At 38.0% G+C, this 18,757-nt stretch overlaps 2 protein-coding genes across 29 annotated transcripts in view; both read left to right on the forward strand.

The window, feature by feature from the left end:
* Positions 1 to 18,757, forward strand: part of gphnb (gephyrin b) — a 150,642-nt gene that overhangs the window by 85,787 nt on the left and 46,098 nt on the right. For 9 of the 28 annotated variants that reach the window (XM_073932021.1, XM_073932023.1, XM_073932022.1 and 6 more), the window contains exon 1: positions 6,651 to 6,718. In XM_073932021.1, coding sequence (XP_073788122.1) covers positions 6,713 to 6,718 — 6 coding nt within the window. In that variant the 5' untranslated portion in view covers positions 6,651 to 6,712. 28 annotated transcript variants of the gene reach the window in all.
* LOC141379493 (uncharacterized) lies at positions 10,009 to 17,156 on the forward strand. Its single transcript, XM_073933896.1, has 3 exons — positions 10,009 to 10,128; positions 11,028 to 16,701; positions 16,862 to 17,156. The coding sequence occupies exons 1-2, from the start codon at positions 10,009 to 10,011 to the stop codon at positions 11,991 to 11,993; spliced, it is 1,086 nt and encodes a 361-aa protein (XP_073789997.1). The 3' UTR covers positions 11,994 to 16,701; positions 16,862 to 17,156.

The raw sequence follows: 18,757 nt of genomic DNA on the forward strand, positions 1-18,757 counted from the left end.
AAAATATATCACTTTAAACCTAAAAATGTTTACAAAAGTCACTTTTTTTTTAAAATTTTCGTGGTTAAAAGTTGCTGGAAGAAAGATCAGAGTCCCATAATACAATTCAAAAACAGAAATAAATGGAAAAAAACAAAAATATGAATCCCAAAATACAGAAAACCGCTAATTTACATATATTTTTTACAGTGCACATGCAAAACTCTGTCATCGCTTACTCGCTCTGGTGTCATTGCAAACCTGAATGAGGTTTATTGTGCTCTAATCTATGCACTGAAATTATACCCTAAAGCCAAAGAATAATTTTAATAATAATTATAATTATAATAGTAAAAATATTAGAGTTTCCGTGGGTCTTTAAAAGGTAAAGGTTCTAGCTCTATAGTTCAACTATTCCTTCAATACATAGAATAGACTTTTTTTTATGGAGCCAGATCAGTCTCAAAAATAATACATTTAGAAAATACATTTCTCATACATTTATACACATTTAAACAACACAATTCACATTTACAAAATCCAATTTGTGAGTTCAAAACATGATTCAAAAATACCCAAATCCAGTTCGGAAATTCAAGACATGATTCATAAATACGCAAAACCAATTCATAATTTCAAACACAATTCATAAATATAAATATACATTTGTGTATTCAAAACTGGATTTATAAATAGGCAAATCCAATTCATGAATTTAAAACACGATTCATAAATATAAAAATCTAATTTGTTAATTTAAAACATAATTCATAAATATGCAAATCCAATTCATAAATTCAAACACAATTCATAAATATGCAAATACATTTGTAAATTCAAAACTTGATTTATAAATACGCAAATCCGATTTGTAAATTCAAAACAGGATTCATAAATATGCAAATTCAATTCGTAAATTTAAACTTGATTCAAAAACATGCAAATCCTATTCTTAAATTCCAAACAATTCATAAATATGCAAATCCCATTTGTTAGTTCAAAACACAATTCATAAATATGCAAATCAAATTAATCAATTTCAAACACAATTCATAAATAAGCCAATCCAATTCGTAAATTCAAAACACGATTCCTAAATATGCAAATCCAATTCGTAAATTCAAAATATGATTTAAAAAAACCCAAATACAAATTCGTAAATTCAGTATATGATTCATAAATATGTAAATCCAATTTGTTAATTCAAACCATGATTCATAAATATGCAAATCTAATTCATCAATTTGAAACATGATTCATAAATATTTAAATACAATTCTTAAATTGAAAACACGATTCATAAATACGCTAATCCAATTAATCAATTTCAAACGCAATTCATAAATAAGCAAATCCGATTCGTAAATTCAAAACACTATTCCTAAATATGCAAATCCAATTCGTAAATTCAAAATATGTAAATCCAGTTTGTTAATTCAAACTATGATTCATAAATATGCAAATCTAATTCATCATTTTGAAACATGATTCATAAATATGTAAATACAATTCTTAAATTGAAAACACGATTCATAAATACGCTAATCCAATTAATCAATTTCAAACGCAATTCATAAATAAGCAAATCCGATTCGTAAATTCAAAACACTATTCCTAAATATGCAAATCCAATTCGTAAATTCAAAATATATAAATCCAGTTTGTTAATTCAAACTATGATTCATAAATATGCAAATCTAATTCATCAATTTGAAACATGATTCATAAATATGTAAATACAATTCGTAAATTGAAAACACGATTCATGAATATGCAAATCCAATTTTTTTTGGTGAAAATATTTGGGATTTTTACTTGTGAATTCATGAACTGTGTGTTTACAAATTTACAAATTAGATTTTGTAAATGTGAACTGTGCTGTGCGTGTATGAATTCTCACTCAATAAATCTATTATTTTTGAGACTGATCTGGCGCCGTATTTTAATGTTGACTATTAAACTGCTGAACATTTGAAATAATAAAAAGTCTAAATTAAAACAAAAAAAATCAACTTGTCATTGCCAAAGAGGTGTATAGATATACAATGGGTCTGATGGGAAGGTAAAAGTTGTTTAAAAGTGGTTGAATTAGTAGTATTCAAACTTTCAGTTGTTGACTGTGCAGCGACGAAACCAAAAAAAATCAAGCATCAGATTAGTTTAAGTAGAAATGTCGATTGAACTGATTCATAGTCGTCCTGATCTCAGTCATGCTCATTCTCTCTGTCTCAGTCTGCTGATGTCACTTCCTGTCTTCTCTTCTCTCGCAGTCACACACACACACACACAGATGATGATATGTCTGTGTCAGCCCTCCACACACGTTACATAACACACTTACATAACACTGGGCCACTAACACATATACCAGTTCCTGTGATTCTCTGCTGAGGCAATTCTGCATCCAGTTTTAATGCACAAGTAAATAGGCATGATGATGTGTTCATTAACAATATATTGATTTAAACTGTTTAAATGCAGCACAGTGGCTTAGTGGTTCGCCTCACAGCAAAAAGGTCTCTGGTTCGAGTCCCAGCTGTGACAGTTGTCATTTCTGTGTGGAGTTTGCATGTTCTCCCCTTGTTGGCTTGAGTTTCCTCCGGGTGCTCCGGTTTCCCTCACAGTCCAAACAGTGTGTGTGTGTGTGTGTGTGTGTGTGTGTGTGTGTGTGTGTGTGAATGAGTTTGTATGGGGGTTTCCCAGTTCTGGGTTGCAGATGGAAGGGCATTCGTTGTCTAAAACATATGCTGGAATAGTTGGCGGTTCATTCTGCTGTGGTGACCCCAGATTAATAATGGGACACAGAAATGCCAACTTTCCTGTGTTTGTGTGTGCGAGTATTCGTGTGTGTATGTGTTTGTGTGTGTGTGTGTGTGTACTGTATGTGTGCATGCTTGTGTCTGTGTGCATGTGTGTGTGTTCGCATTCTTGTGTGCGTGTTTGTATTTGTGCATGTTCTTGTTTGTGCGTGAGTGAGTGCGTGCGTGCGTGCGTGTGTGTGTGTGTGTGTGTGTGTGTGTGCGTAAGTGTGCATGTGTATATGCATGCTTTTGTGTGCGTGCATGTATGTGTGCACGCTTGTATGTTTGTGTGCGTGCCTGTATGTGTGGATGCTTGTGTGTGTGTGTGTGTGTGTGTGTGCATGTGCGCGCATGCTTTTGTATGTGTGTGTGTGTGTGTGTGTGTGTGTGTGTTTGTGTGCATGTGTATGCATGCATGCATACATGCTTATGTGTATGTGTGCACGCTTGTATGTTTGTGTGCGTGTGTGTGCGTGCATGCTTGTATGTGTGTTTGTGTATGTGTTGGCTCATGTGTTCATGTTCTTGTGTGTGTCTGTCTGTGTGTGTGTGTGTGAATGACTCAGACTCTTCTCTGACAGTTTTATGGTGAATAATGTAGGAATGTTTATCCGTCAAATCTTATTTACACCTCTTCCATCACATTTCCTCCCCACTCTCCTCCTCCTCCTCCATCCACCTCTGTGTCTTCTCTCTGTATGTAGCCAGTGTGCTCTCAGTGAACAATGAGCATTATATAGAAAGCATATACAGTATATAGGGCTGGGCGATATGACCAGAATCTCAGTTGCTCCTGTGAATGGGGGTGCTTGTAAAACTGACTGGCTCTTGCTGTTGCGGAGCTGAGAACATTGAGTTTAATGCTCAGAGAAGATCAGACAGCGATGCCAAGGAGAAATGAAAGACAAAGCTATAAACACACAGTTGGCAGTGCAGAAGTTCAGCTGAACATTAATGATTCCTGAACAGCCTCGATATATTCATGGTGAACTTCATTCTTGCTGCTTGATGGAACATTAAAACAGCGTCTTCAGTTTCTGCTGTAAAGATGTTTATGAAGGAAAGATTTCATGAGTGTTGCTAGAAGGGATACAGCTGCGGATGAAAGTTCATTCATTCATTCATTCATTCTCCTTCTGTTTAGTCCTATATTTATAAAGGGTTTCCACAGTGGAATGAACCGCCAACTATTTCAGCATATGTTTTACACAGCGGATGCCCTTCCAGCTGCAACCCAGTACTGGAAAACACCCATACACACTTATTCTCTCTCTCACACACACACACACACACACACACACACACACACACACACACACACACACACACACACACTCATACACTTTGACCAGTTTAGTTCATCAATTCCCCTATAGCGCATGTGTTTGGACTGTGAGGGAAACCGGAGCACCCGGAAGAAACCCAAGCCAACATGGGGATAACATGCAAACTCCACACAGAAATGCCAACTGACTCAGCCGGGACTCGAAATCAGGCTCAAATAAGGGGTAAGGACTGCTGAGAGTGTTATGGAATTTAAAAAGGCACAACAAATGGAAAGAAAAAAACTTCTGCATTTCGCAATGTGTGTGCGTGTATGCGTGCGTCTGTGTGCGCGATCCTTTACTGACAACCGTGTGTGTGGGTCTTGATAGAAAATATGGCGAAAAGTCCTGCATGACGGTAATAGTTTGATTGCGGTGTTTACTTTAGTAATCCCACTAATATCTGCGTACTCCACGTTTTAATTCCATTTCTGTCGGATTAAGGTCATCAAAAATGGCTGTTTTGAGCTTATGTAGGTCTACAGTGCTAAATTCATGTTGAACTGAATAAACAGTCAGTAAACATAATCACATCTTACTGAACATCATTCATTTTCATAACCAATTATCACAGTAGAACAGTTTCTCAAGCAGTTTGTGATGCGTTTTGGAAACAGGAGATGAGCCCCTGGTCTAATGCGCCACCTGGCTTGATAAACCCGCTCTCAAACACTTACTTTTAGTCATTATTTAGGTCGCACACATATTCTGAATGCCTTCAGCAGAATTCAAATGAGCCATTTTAATCTAGATCAGGGTTTTTCAAAGTCTCAGACAGAGGGCCTCCCTTTTGACACAACTTATCCATTGGTGCCCCCCTCCTCCCAAACACGCACGCACACACACACACACACACACACACACACACACACACACACACACACACACACACACACACACACACATATATATATATATATATATACAGTATATATAAAGACACAGACAGATGTCAGACTGTTAACTCACTTTTATCATCATTTGCATGAAAGTGCAATTATTTACAGAGTAATAACAAGTATTTTAATATAACATTTTTAAAACTAGGATGATGGTTCAATATGAATAGAACAGATCCAAGAACAGTCCATCCCAGTCAAAACAGTTGAAGTTTAGCGGGTCTCATGCTGTCATTAGCCAAAATATCTTGATAAACCTGTCAGGAAATATGGAGACCCAAGCGCAAGGGAGAAGTTCAAAGGATTTATTGAACAGAAATAAATCAACAATTCTTTTTGCTCCTCTGGGCAGTAGGAAAAACAGTCACTCCAAAAACACAGGCAGTCAGTAATCGACCCTCCTCTGGGCGTAGTAGGACTGATCAAACTCAAATAGACCCTCTTGGGTTAGTAGTAGAAAAGTGGAGACAGACCTCAGGGAGCCGAGAAGATGAGACCTCACACGATCGTGGACTGTGGGCAAAGCAGAGGTGAGCCAGAGCACAGATAAACGGATGATGAGTGGTAAAGATCAACAACACAGAACCAGACGAGACGAGACGGATTTAAATGCGTAGATATCTTGAGAACAGCGAGAACCAGTAGCACACATAACTCTTTGAACACAGAATCAATTCGCTAGCACAGAACGAGGGAGAGGAGGAGACTAAATAGTCACAATAATCAGGGGGAACATGTGAGAGGAATGGGGACGGGAAAACAAGCAAATTGATAACAGGTGAAACAGCACACAAATTATAATACACAAGAGGGAGACAAAGTAGTCACAAAAAACCCCGACAAAACCACACATAAAGGTCATGGTTCATCAGCTGGTCCTGTCCACGTAAATCCTAAACTCAAATACTGATCATCATATCGTCGTCTTTTGGGTTTAAGCCCTGAACTTGAAGGCTTTGAATCGGGGGGTCTCAGAAACCGATCCATTGTATTAGCAGGCATATACCTGTATTGGTGGGCTTGCCAAACAGAAGCGAACTCACAGCTTTGGCCTTCTGGGTAAAAAAGGTTTTCTTATTTTTGACGTATTATTTTTTTAGCTTTGTTTAATTAAAACGTTTAAAAGTAATAAAAAATACATATAATAATTAAACTTAATAATTATATTTTTATTATATAATATTTTTTCCCGCGCCTCCCCTGACATGCTCTGGCGCCCCCCAGGGGAGGCGCGCCTCACACTTTGAAAACCGCTGATCTAGATTAATTCCAAGATTACAGTGAGATTCATCTAGATTGAAAAAATGAATCTATGCCCACCTATAATTATTTATATTATTTATCAGATTACTCATGAATTGTATTTGTATTAATGTCTACCCCTGAAAGAGAGGGAGAAAGTATGAGTATGTGTGAATAATGTAAATTCTTTACAATGAGAGAGAAAAGCGAGGGAGTGTGTGTGACTGTGCATTTGTGTGCGTGTGTACATTCAGGTGTGTGTGTGTGTGTGTGTGTGTGTGTTTATTCTCCATTTCTGGTCTTTCTCATTCTCTAATGCTTTTCAGGACCATAATTCTTGCTTGCTCTCTTTCTCTCTCACTCTCTCTCTCTTTCCTCCCCTCTCTCTATAAGTGTGTGTATTCACTTCCTCTCAGAATCAGGGGGTGAGTGTGTGTGTTTGTTTGAGATCTCAGTCTTCATGTAGATGATGGTAAGTGTTTCCTCTTATGGATCTTCTAAAGATTTATCAGGATACACATGTTTAGGGTCAGTTTTCAGTTCTGTTGTGTTTAATCTAGGTGCTGGTGTATTTCTCTGCTTGTTTATTGTCAAGTGTGTGTGTGCATTTGATTATGTTGCTCTGGAGGAAAGATTATTTATAGAAATAAATCAAAATGACTGTACATGTAAGTCAAAGTTGTTTCATTCATCTCCTCCATCTATTTTCTTATATTTTATGATGTATGGAGATGACTTTTTTGCATAGTGATTTGTACAGATTTGCTCTTGGCGTATTGCATAGTGTGATATTGTCTAATCATCTGTACATATTCATATATTTTGTTCACTGTCTGATATTAAGATGATCAGATCATGTTTTTCAGATGTTTGGATGAGTTTTGAGTATGTTCCGTATATCCTTTTATGATTTTAGAGAGCATTTTATAATGCAGTCTGCCAAAAATCTGGACTATTTACTGAAAGATTACTTAGGAAATACTTGCAGTTTGTTGGCTAAAATGTATTGTAGTCTTTCAGATGGATGGCAATTTATCGTATGTTAAATTATTAGATTTTATTCATGACTTTTATTATAAAATATAGTAATATTAAAACATATTCTTATTGTAATTCATGAATATTATTTTATAATATAACAATAATAAAAATTATGTTCTTTTCATTATTATTATTATTATTATTCATGACTTTTATTATAAAATAAATTAATAATAAAAATGATCCTATATTATTATTCATGACTATTGTTTTATAATATGACAATAATAAAAAAATATTCTTATCTTTATTATTCATTCATTCATTCATTCATTTTCCCTTAGTTAATTAGGTTAATTAATCCCTTTTATTATTATTATTATTATTATTATTATTATTATTATTATTATTATTATTATTATTATTTGTGACATTTATTTTATAATATAGCAATAGTAAAAAAAATATTATTATTATTATTATTATTATTATTAATATTATTATTATTCATGAATTAATGAATATTATAATTATAATTATTATTATTATTATTATTATTATTATTATTGTTGTTGTTGTTGTTGTTGTTATTGTTGTTATTGTTATTATTATTATTCATGACTATTGTTATAAAATTTAATAATAACAAAAATATTCTTATCATTATTATTTATTCATTCATTCATTCATTCATTTTCTCCTAGTTAATTAGTCCCTTGTTATTATTATTTATTTATTATTATTATACTTTTATTTTATAATATAATAATGTATATAATCGTATTATTCTTTTAATATTGTTTTATTATTATTATTATTATTATTATTATTATTATTATTGTTGTTGTTGTTGTTGTTGTTGTTGTTTTCCTATTATTATTATTTTATTATTATTATTAATAATATTATTATTATTATTCATGACTTTTTATAATAATAATAAAGCTGTTATAATTATTATTATTATTATTATTTATTTTATTTTTTTCATTAATGATAATAATAGTATTGTTTTATTATTATTATTATTATTCATGACTTTTATTTTATAATATAGCAATAATAAAAAATATTATTATTCTTATTATTATTTATGACTTAATAAATCTTCTTCTTATTATTATCATTATTCATGAATTATTTTATAATATAATAAAAATATTCTATTATTATTATTATTATTATTATTGTTATTATCATCATAGTGTCAAATCCACTGTATTTTGTGGATATCAATCATACTCTCATAGTGTGAAATGTAACTAGCAAGATTATTCATACTGTTTATAAAAAGAGATACATAAATATATGCATATACACCAATATCTCAGATAATAGTGTATTATAATCAGACGTGAATGCTGTAAAGTTGCTGAGTCCAGAGACTGTCAGATGAACTTCCTGAAGGCTCGTTTTTCCATGTAGTCGTGATTGCTGCAGTGCAGGAGCAGAAGCCACTAAAGCATTATTAAATACAGCTTTGCAGTGCATTAGCAGACGGGAGCAGATTGTGTGTGTCCTGTTATACGCCCTCGCTCCCTTCAGAGGGATCGGATCTGAGCTTTTGGGATGGAGCCAGACTTTTTATGAGCCTTTGAGTGTCCAATCCTGCATTGTAGAGCTGCCGTCCTGCAGAGTTTAGCTCAAACACACTTTTTATTAAATAAATGAGGGCTATTTTCCGGCAAAAACAAGTGGCTGGATATACATTTTACCACTTATTAGAAGACTACTAATCTCAGAACTAGTAACAGAACATTGTGACGTGAAGCATGAAGCTTGCAGATAGAGAACTGAGCTGAATTTAAAACATTTTGAGTTTTAGTTTTGTCTCTAACAAATTGGCTGATTGGAAATACGGGCTTCAGCCCACATTTTTAGTAAAACTGCAAAAACTTTACCATACATTTGACTGCAGTGTCTGGGTAAAATGAGCACTATGATGCAGTGTATTCCTTTTTTACACTAATGATATTTACTGGGATATATAATCGACGAATGAGGGATTGTTTTTGTGCAATATTTTGCATATAATAAAATAAAAACGCTTCCACAAATCAAGGTCAAAATTTGTGGTTGCAGTGCACTTTTCACTTACGTTTGATTTTGAAAACATTCTTGGTTGGGTTTAGGGAAGGGTTACATTAGTTTGCTAGCTGATCTGTACAAGCTGTACCTTCTAGTAGATGTGTACAAGGAGGATGTGTATCTGAAACGTACAACCAAATATAGCTTAAGTAACGCATTTCAGATTCACAAAAATCTAGACAGTGCCCTCTTGTGCATTTGTCATCTGAAACGTGCAACGAAACGTACCCGGAGCAATGTATTTTATCTTTTGCAAAAATGTTAACAGCACCCTCTTGTGGATTTATCTGTTGCCAATATGTAGACAGCGCCCTCTAGTGGATTTGTCATCTGAAATGTGCAACAAAACATACCCAGAGCAGTGTATTTTAAGTTTAGTAAGAATGAAGACAGCGTCCTCTAGTGGATTTGTCTTCTGAAACGTGCAACGAAACATATCCAGAGCAATGTATTTTATGTTTTGCAAAAATGTAGACAGCGGTAGAGCTGAAGATCTGTGCCCGAACCCAACAGGACCCGACGGGACCTGAGGGATTCGGGTGGGTTCGGGTTTAATTTCTATCATTTTAGATGGGGTCGGGCCGGACTTGGCTTGCGCAAAAAATGAATGTGATGCATTTGGATTAGGGCAAGAAAGTAGTCAAATCTTTTGTTACAACATTAAAATCCATCCCTGCAAAGGTGAAACATATGATGACGGAGAAGTCAAAAAGAGTGAATTTTGACTGCGGTCAGGCCAGCCGCCAGTCCAAAAAGAACGGTCATTCTAGCCGCCAAGGTATTTCGGCGGTCACTCATACACTGTGTTTTACGGTAGAGCGCTAAACAGCACAGCAAGCTGACAGGGAGGATGACGAGGCCACTCACTACATTGAAACCGCTGTCATGGAAAATGAAATGGATGTTCTTGGCTGGTAGCAAAATTAGCCAGATCAGAACTTTGCATCTCGGCCTGTAGCTGCAGTAGTGAAAGGGTGTACAGTGCTGCTGGACGCACCATCCTAAAGCCATTTACAGTGCATTCAATAATGTTCCTCCACAAAAACACATAGCCTAATCTTTGTGAGTAAAGGGTTTTTAAATTATAAATAAATTATAAATAAATGTTATTTAAATTATAAATGCCTAATGTAGACCGAGTATACAGGCTAATGCTGGCATTATTCTTTTAATGTTCAGCTTCACCATCGCCTTAAGGCCAGATTGTGAAGAGAAGTGGAGAAACAAATCCCACAGAGCCTTCATCTTAATTTCGTTATTGCCAAATACCAGTCTGTAATGAAGTTCACGGCCCTTTGGCCGCCGGGAAGAAGGAGGCGGAGAACCGACGCAGTTTTTAACTGATTTATTAATAACAGTGAGGCTCACGGAGGCTGCCGTCTAAACCAAAACAAACGGAGACTGCCGTCAAACTGAAAGCAAAAGTAAAATGCCCGGGCCCGGTCCTCTCTCGGCTTCCTCTGCCATCGTTCCTCCTTTTATCATCCAGAGCTCCTTCCGTGGGATCCGAGGCAGTAAAAACTTGCTGGATAAGTTGGCGGTTCATTCCGCTGTGGCGACCCCGGATTAATAAAGGGACTAAGCCGACAAGAAAATGAATGAATGAATGTTAAGAAAGACTTCTTTTCATTGGTGTGTTTGCCAATTTAAAGGCTAAAGTGTATGTACCTAGGCCTATTTAGATGTTACGATCAGAGCTGGCGCATCCATAGAGGCGACCTAGGCGGCCGCCTAAGGCAGCAGAATACAGAGGGCGGCGTCCCCGACACGACCCTCACCTCTCCCGCCCTCAGTTATATCCGCGTCTAGGGCGGCGTCCGCGACACTACCCTCACCACCCTCGCTCTCAGTTATATCCATGTCTAGGACAGCGTCTGCGACACTACCCTCACCACCCGCGCCCTCAGTTATATCCGCGTCTAGGGCGGCGTCCGCGACACTACCCTCACCACCCTCGCTCTCAGTTATATCCATGTCTAGGACAGCGTCTGCGACACTACCCTCACCACCCGCGCCCTCAGTTATATCCGCGTCTAGGGCGGCGTCTGCGACACTACCCTCACCACCCGTGCCCTCAGTTATATCCACGTCTAGGGCAGCGTCTGCGACACTACCCTCACCACCCGCGCCCTCAGTTATATCCGCGTCTAGGGCGGCGTCCGCGACACTACCCTCACCACCCTCGCTCTCAGTTATATCCATGTCTAGGACAGCGTCTGCGACACTACCCTCACCACCCGCGCCCTCAGTTATATCCGCGTCTAGGGCGGCGTCTGCGACACTACCCTCACCACCCGTGCCCTCAGTTATATCCACGTCTAGGGCAGCGTCTGCGACACTACCCTCACCACCCGCGCCCTCAGTTATATCCGCGTCTAGGACAGCGTCTGCGACACTACCCTCACCACCCGTGCCCTCAGTTATATCCACGTCTAGGGCAGCGTCTGCGACACTACCCTCACCACCCGCGCTCTCAATTATATCCATGTCTAGGACAGCGTCTGCGACACTACCCTCACCACCCACGCCCTCAGTTATATCCGCGTCTAGGACAGCGTCTGCGACACTACCCTCACCACCCGCGCTCTCAATTATATCCATGTCTAGGACAGCGTCTGCGACACTACCCTCACCACCCGCGCCCTCAGTTATATCCGCGTCTAGGGCGGCAAAATTGAGAGAGCGGCGGCGTCTGCGACAGCTCCCTCGACACCCCCCCTCTCTTTCACTTTAGGGTTGAGGGCGGCATAAAAATCCTTTGCCTAGAGCGGCAGTTCAGCTTGCTCCGGCCCTGGTTACGATGTTACAGATGACTTATTTTATTTCTTTGTTCCAACTTCCATGTGGCCTATAGCCTACGTTTGTAACAAATAAATTATATTAAACTTATAAATGATTCTGTGTGAATGTGCACATTTAAATAATGGTGGGCTATAAATGGGTTCGGGCTTTATAAAGCTGTCTATCAAAATGTACCTGGCAAGCTCGGGCCGAATTCTGTCGCAAAAATGTAAACAACTCCATCTGGTAGATTTTTCATCTGAAACATGCAACGAAACATACCTGGAGCAACGTGTTTTATGTTTGCAAAAATGTAGACATCGGCCTCTAGTGGATTTGTCATCTGAAACATGCAATGATACGAACCTGGAGCAATGTATTTTATCTTTGCAAAAATGTAGACCGCGCCCTACTGTAGATTTGTTATCTGAGACTTGCAACAAAAAATACAGGAGCAACGTATTTTATGTTTTGCCAGTATGTAGACAGTGCCCTCTAGTGGATTTGTCATCTGAAACGTGCAATGAAACGCACCCAGAGCAATTTATTTTATCTTTTCAAAAATGCAGACAGCGCCCTCTAGTGGATTTTTCATTTAAAACGTGCAACAAAACATACCTGAAGCAACGTATTTTATGTTTTGCAAAAATGTAGAAAGACCCTCTAGTAGATTTGTCATCTAAAACATGCAATAACAAGCACCCAGAGCAACATTTTTTATCTTTTGCAAGAATGTAGACAGCGCCCTCTAGTGGATTTGTCATTTGAAGCATGCAATGAAATGTACCTGGAGCAATGTATTTTATGTTTTGCAAAAAAAAAAGAGAGCATCCTCTTGCAGATTTGTCATCTAAAACGTGCAAACAAACAAAAAACATAGCTGGAGCCGTATATTTTATCTGTTGCAAAAATGTAGACACTGCCCTCTAGTGTATTTATTATCTGAAGCATGCAATGAAACACACCCAGAGCAGTGTATATTATCTTTTGCAAAAATATTACATTTAACAAAAATGTATCTTAATGCTACATTTCTAATATGCTTGAATTGTTTAAGATATTTTTAAAGATATTTGTGTTTTCAATTTTAAGCTTTACTGTGACCTCACTTTTTGAGTTCAGACATGGAAATACTATATACAGTAGTTTGTTTAAAGACCAAAAGTATTAAATTTTGTACTGAAAAAGACTCTGTGAGATGATGACAGTTAAAAATGACTGATTAATATTCAACGGGATTTTTATGTTAACGGTATAATTTAGTGTGCAAATGTTTAGTGTGTGAATTTATGAAGTGTCCTGTCTTGACAGCACTTCAGCATCAGTCAACAGCTCATCTGTCATCACCGCCTACTTAAAGACTGTCTCATGAAATAGATTGACTTCAGTGCTGTCTCATAAAGCAGCTCAGTGGTCGCAACAAACCCTAAAACAAACCCATTTCAAGTCTCCCAGATCACAATCAAACTGTGTTCTGTAAATAATGATAATACAGAGTCTAAAGGGTGCTTTTAATGTCGGTTTACTTCATGCGTAATTTTTTGGGGGGGTGGATAGTTATTTGATTGTGAATATACCATCCTGGATGTACTTCATCCCGCTTTTTACCTGACTACCTGCCACAAAACATACAAATTAGACACAATACATTCTTCTGAGCCATTATAGTTTATTCAATATTTAATTAAACGCAAAGCTGACAGAAACAGCTGATGGAGTATACACTAACCTGCGCATTATTCAGACACAAGATGGCTCCAAACAGTCAAAAACAAAAGCTGACAGAAAAGAAAACAGCTGATGCAGTGTACACTAACCTGCGCATTATTCAGACACAAGATGGCGCCAAACAGTCAAAAGCAATAGCTGACAGCAACGAAAACAGCTGATGGAGTATACACTAACCTGCGCATTATTCAGACACAAGATGGCGCCAAACAGTCAAAAGCAAAAGCTGACAGAAACTAAAACAGATGATGGAGTATACACTAACCTGCGCATTATTCAGCCACAAGATGGCGCCAAACAGTCAAAAACAAAAGCTGACAGAAAAGAAAACAGCTGATGGAGTATACACTAACCTGCGCATTATTCAGACACAAGATGGCGCCAAACAGTCAAAAGCAAAAGCTGACAGAAACTAAAACAGATGATGGAGTATACACTAACCTGCGCATTATTCAGCCACAAGATGGCGCCCAACAGTCAAAAACAAAAGCTGACAGAAAAGAAAACAGCTGATGGAGTATACACTAACCTGCACATTATTCAGACACAAGATGGCTCCAAACAGTCAAAAACAAAAGCTGACAGAAAAGAAAACAGCTGATGCAGTGTACACTAACCTGCGCATTATTCAGACACAAGATGGCGCCAAACAGTCAAAAGCAATAGCTGACAGCAACGAAAACAGCTGATGGAGTATACACTAACCTGCGCATTATTCAGACACAAGATGGCGCTAAACAATCAAAAACACAGCATGACAGACGAGCAGATACATATGAATGTGTATATGAGTATATGGATGTGAATGAATTCGCTGGCGGTCAGGGTGAATTAATGTTCCAGGATGAGCCTGTGTTATTCAGCGGTAGTTATCTGGGAATAACATACCTTTGAATGACTGACCAATCAGAAACCAGTATTACAAATAGCCATGTTAGGTTTTTAAGCGATAAAGTGTGTGTGTGTGTGTGTGTGTGTGTGTGCGTGCGTGCGTGCGTGCGTGCGTGCGTGCGTGCGTGCGTGCGTGCGTAATCGAGTAAAAACATTCAATGAGAACGTTTAACATGTAAAGCAGTTTTTCATGCTATGTATGCATGTGCGTGTGTTAGAGAGAGAGAGAGAGAGAGAGAGAGAGAGAGAGAGTGTGTGTGTTTGTATCAATAAATAACAGTTGTAAAGTCTTCATCTGTAGTATCTCGAGTTTCTCTTGAACATTAAAGTGCTGCAGTCTGAGAGAGATTTATGACTGTTCCTGGAGCACAAGGACACATGAACACACCAGTCTCCGACGCAGCACTCCTTTAATGGCAGAGATAACTAAAAGTGCAGTGATTTCCAGAAGATACCTGTCACACACCATCAGCGTCATCAAATCCTGAATACCCACTGCATATACTTTTATGCGTTCTTTACATGTGATTCATCAGCGTGTGATATAATAAGGGAAGATGCTGATCAGTTTGACTTGATTATATATTGTGTGATGGCATAATCTTGATGTTGTTGTTTTTTGGTTTAATGGAAATATTTCTTCCACACCGATGCCTCTTGTACTTTGTCTTATTGTCTTTCAGAAAAAAAGCCTGCATGTGTCATTTCTGGTCAAAATAAACTCGCTAGTTGAATAAAAGTCACTTTAAGTCAGAATTTGCCAGGGGTATGAATCATATTAGGATTGACTGTGATTTTTCTTTTTCAAATATTTAGCAAATGGATGTTTACTAGAGCACTGAATTTTTCACAGTATTTCCTATAATTTTTTTTCTTTTATAAGAAAGTCTTACTTGTTTTATTTTGGCTAGAAAACATTTTTAAATACTTTTAAGGTCAATATTATTAGCCCCCTCAAGCAAAATTTGTTTTGGATTTTCTCCTAATTACCATAACTGTCACGTTATGGTGATCAAGAACAGGAATAGGGGGGTGTAGAAACCAAGTGCAGTTTTAATTGATGTATAGTGCAGAGAAAGTGACAAAAATACAAAAATCAAAGTAACAAACAAACCAGGAACTCAAAACAGATAAAACTCGAACTAGACTTTAACAAGAATAATAGGATACAGACTGGTATCAGGAACAAACATACCGATATAGACGACAACGACCAACTGACAAACAGGATGAATGGTTGAATATATAGTCCAGGTAATCAACGTTAAACAGACACAGCTGTGATTGCAAATCAGTGTACGTGGACCGGGTGTAATGCGCGTGGTATGTATGGACTTGTAGTTCTTGGGCCACTGTAGTTCGCAGGGAATTGCAGGCGAACTACAGTGGCATCTAGTGTTCATTCACAGTCATGACACTAACTTTACCCTAATTAACCTAGTTAAGCCTTTTAATGTCACTTTAAGCTGTATACTAGTGTCTTGAAGAATATCTAGTCAAATATTATTTACTGTCATCATGGCAAAGATTAAAGAAATCAGTTATTAGAAATTAGTTATGTTTAAAAATTTGTATTGTATATCGTATTTCTGTTAAACGGAAATTGGGGAAAAATATACAAGAGGGCTAATAATTCTGACTTCCGCTGTACATACACTACCTGACAAAAGTCTTGTCGCCAATCTCAGTTGTAAGAGCAACAAATAATAAGTTGACTTCTAGTTAATCATTTGTAAAAGTGTCAGAAGGTGGATTTTTCAGATGAATCATCTGTTGAGCTGCATCCCAATCATCACAAATACTGCAGAAGACTTACTGGAACCAGCATGGAGCCAAGATTTTCACAGAAATCAGTCAAGTCTGGTGAAGGAAAAATCATGGTTTGGGGTTACATTCAGTAGGGGGGCGTGCGAGAGATCTGCAGAGTGGATGATCAACATCAACAGCCTGAGGTATCAAGACATTTGTGCTGCCCATTACATTTACATTTAGCCATTTAGCAGACGCTTTTATCCAAAGCGACTTACAAATGAGGACAAGGAAGCAATTTACACAACTAAGAGCAACAATGAATAAGTACTAAAGGCAAGTTTCAGGTCTGTAAAGTCTAAGAAGGGAAGTGTTAGTAGTTTTTTTTTTTTTTTACAAACCACAGGAGAGGGACAATTCTCCAGCAGGATAGCGCTCCTTCTCATACTTCAGCCTCCACATCAAAGCTCCTGAAAGCAAAGAAGGTGTTACGTGTTTAAGATGTTGAAGTGGGATGCTGTAACACTTATGTGAGACAGGTGTAATGTCTGCGACATTTCAAGAAAAAGGCAGGAATCAATTCTCTGTTTAAGCTTTTTTACTCAATAGTTGAAACAAATATGTAACAATAATAAATGGAAAAAATAATTATAAAATTATTGTATTTACACAAAAACAATGAGTGTAAGCCAGATTTAAAAAAAAGCTAAACAAAGCAATCCTTAAATCTAAAGTCTGAACTAGGCGACAAAAAGAAATACAAATAAAAGCCGAGCTCTTCAGTGTACACGACACCCGAACTAAACTAATTAAACAGAACTCAAAATACACAGGTGGCAAAACACTCAAACTAATCAAACAAAAGATCCATCTAAACTGAAACAAACCGGATAAGACGGTCAAAGGCTTAGAATCACACAACAACCATCACATTATGTTACTTAAAGCCAACGAATTCAACAAGCAAACTCGAATTACCACAGTAAACTGAGATAATAAGGGTGTACTCACACTGTACAGTTGCCTTGAACTGGGCCAAAGCATGCTTGTCCCCCCTCCCGCCTCCCTCTGACGGCCCGCACACACATTACATTCGGGCCTGGGAACTCTTACGTCATCGATGATGCGCTGGTCAGAAGCGCTCTCGCTCAGCACAGTGGAGATTTCTTTAGTTATGTTGTTTGATATGCAATGACACGCAGTCAATTATTTTGCCGAACAGATCTGCTACTTTTGACGCTCATAAACAACCATAAAGCCCTCGTGCTGCAGGTATTAGGAGGTTTGCTGAAGGTGCACAGCTGCCTAGTGAGGGGTTTGCGTCTTTAATAACCTACAACAGTTTGCGTTCACTGAACTGTATAACTATTAATAAATCCATATCAAACAGTCCCTCAAAAGTCACGTCTCGCTTTCAGTTTCGGGCTTAGGTGCGTTTTGCACTCACACACAAGCGTACCGCGCCAAAGCGCAAGTGAACCGCGCTCAGGCACACCTCTTCCAACCTGGCCAGGGGCCAGCCAAGTGAACCGTGCCTGATTCAGCGCACTCACACTTCTCAAACAATCCAGGAAACAGGCCTTGGCACGGTTCGGATGGCATAGTGTGAGTACGCCCTAAATCACTAAACAGCCGAAGCATAGCACAAACCAATTGCGTGGAGAAGAAATGGTACGCCGAGGCAGAGCGTACACCATACGCTGGTCTGTCGGGGCTTGAAATCCTTGCGGCTAGTCCAAGGATTGGTGGAGCCAACACCATCATAATGATGATGGACAGATGATAAACCAATAAGAAGCCTAAGGCATACCTGTCAACATTGGGATGTGAAAATAAGGGATATGCCCCCCTCCCCCCCAAAAAAAAATCCCCTTCCCCTTTGCTTGTATGTCTAGTTGTGTGTGTATGTCTGTTTAAACCAAGTGTGCCGCAAGCCTACGTTTGAGTGAAGGTTTCGGCCGTTAGATCGCCCCCTGGGGGCTGGCTGCAGTACAAGTCATAAAGCCCACCTCCTCCGTGTTAATGAAGGAGACTTGAGCCCAAATAAAAAAAAATATTACACTTGCAATAAAATGTCCCGAAAGATAGTTCTGGTCGATTAAGGCACTGGTTATTGTGCTGAAATAGGTGCAGATCTTCATTTTTGTAAACAGTTTGTTTTTAGCAGTAATTTAATGCTGGGCGTGTCATCGTGATTGACAGCTGTGATTTACAGTTTCTCAAAGCGCGGCGTTTGAGCTTCGGCAGGAGACTGAAGTAGACTGAACTGTTATTACTCGATTTCTGTGTTATT

The sequence above is a fragment of the Danio rerio genome, chromosome 20 (assembly GCF_049306965.1).
Source record: "Danio rerio strain Tuebingen ecotype United States chromosome 20, GRCz12tu, whole genome shotgun sequence".
In the NCBI taxonomy this organism is placed as follows: domain Eukaryota; kingdom Metazoa; phylum Chordata; class Actinopteri; order Cypriniformes; family Danionidae; genus Danio; species Danio rerio.

Coding starts and splice junctions, on each gene's coding strand:
- LOC141379493 (XM_073933896.1), top strand. CDS start 10,009: ATGACGGAGAAGTCAAAAAGAGTGAATTTTGACTGCGGTCAGGCCAGC. Junction 10,129..11,027: donor CTCATACACTGTGTTTTACG/GTAGAGCGCTAA, acceptor GCGCATCCATAG/AGGCGACCTAGGCGGCCGCC.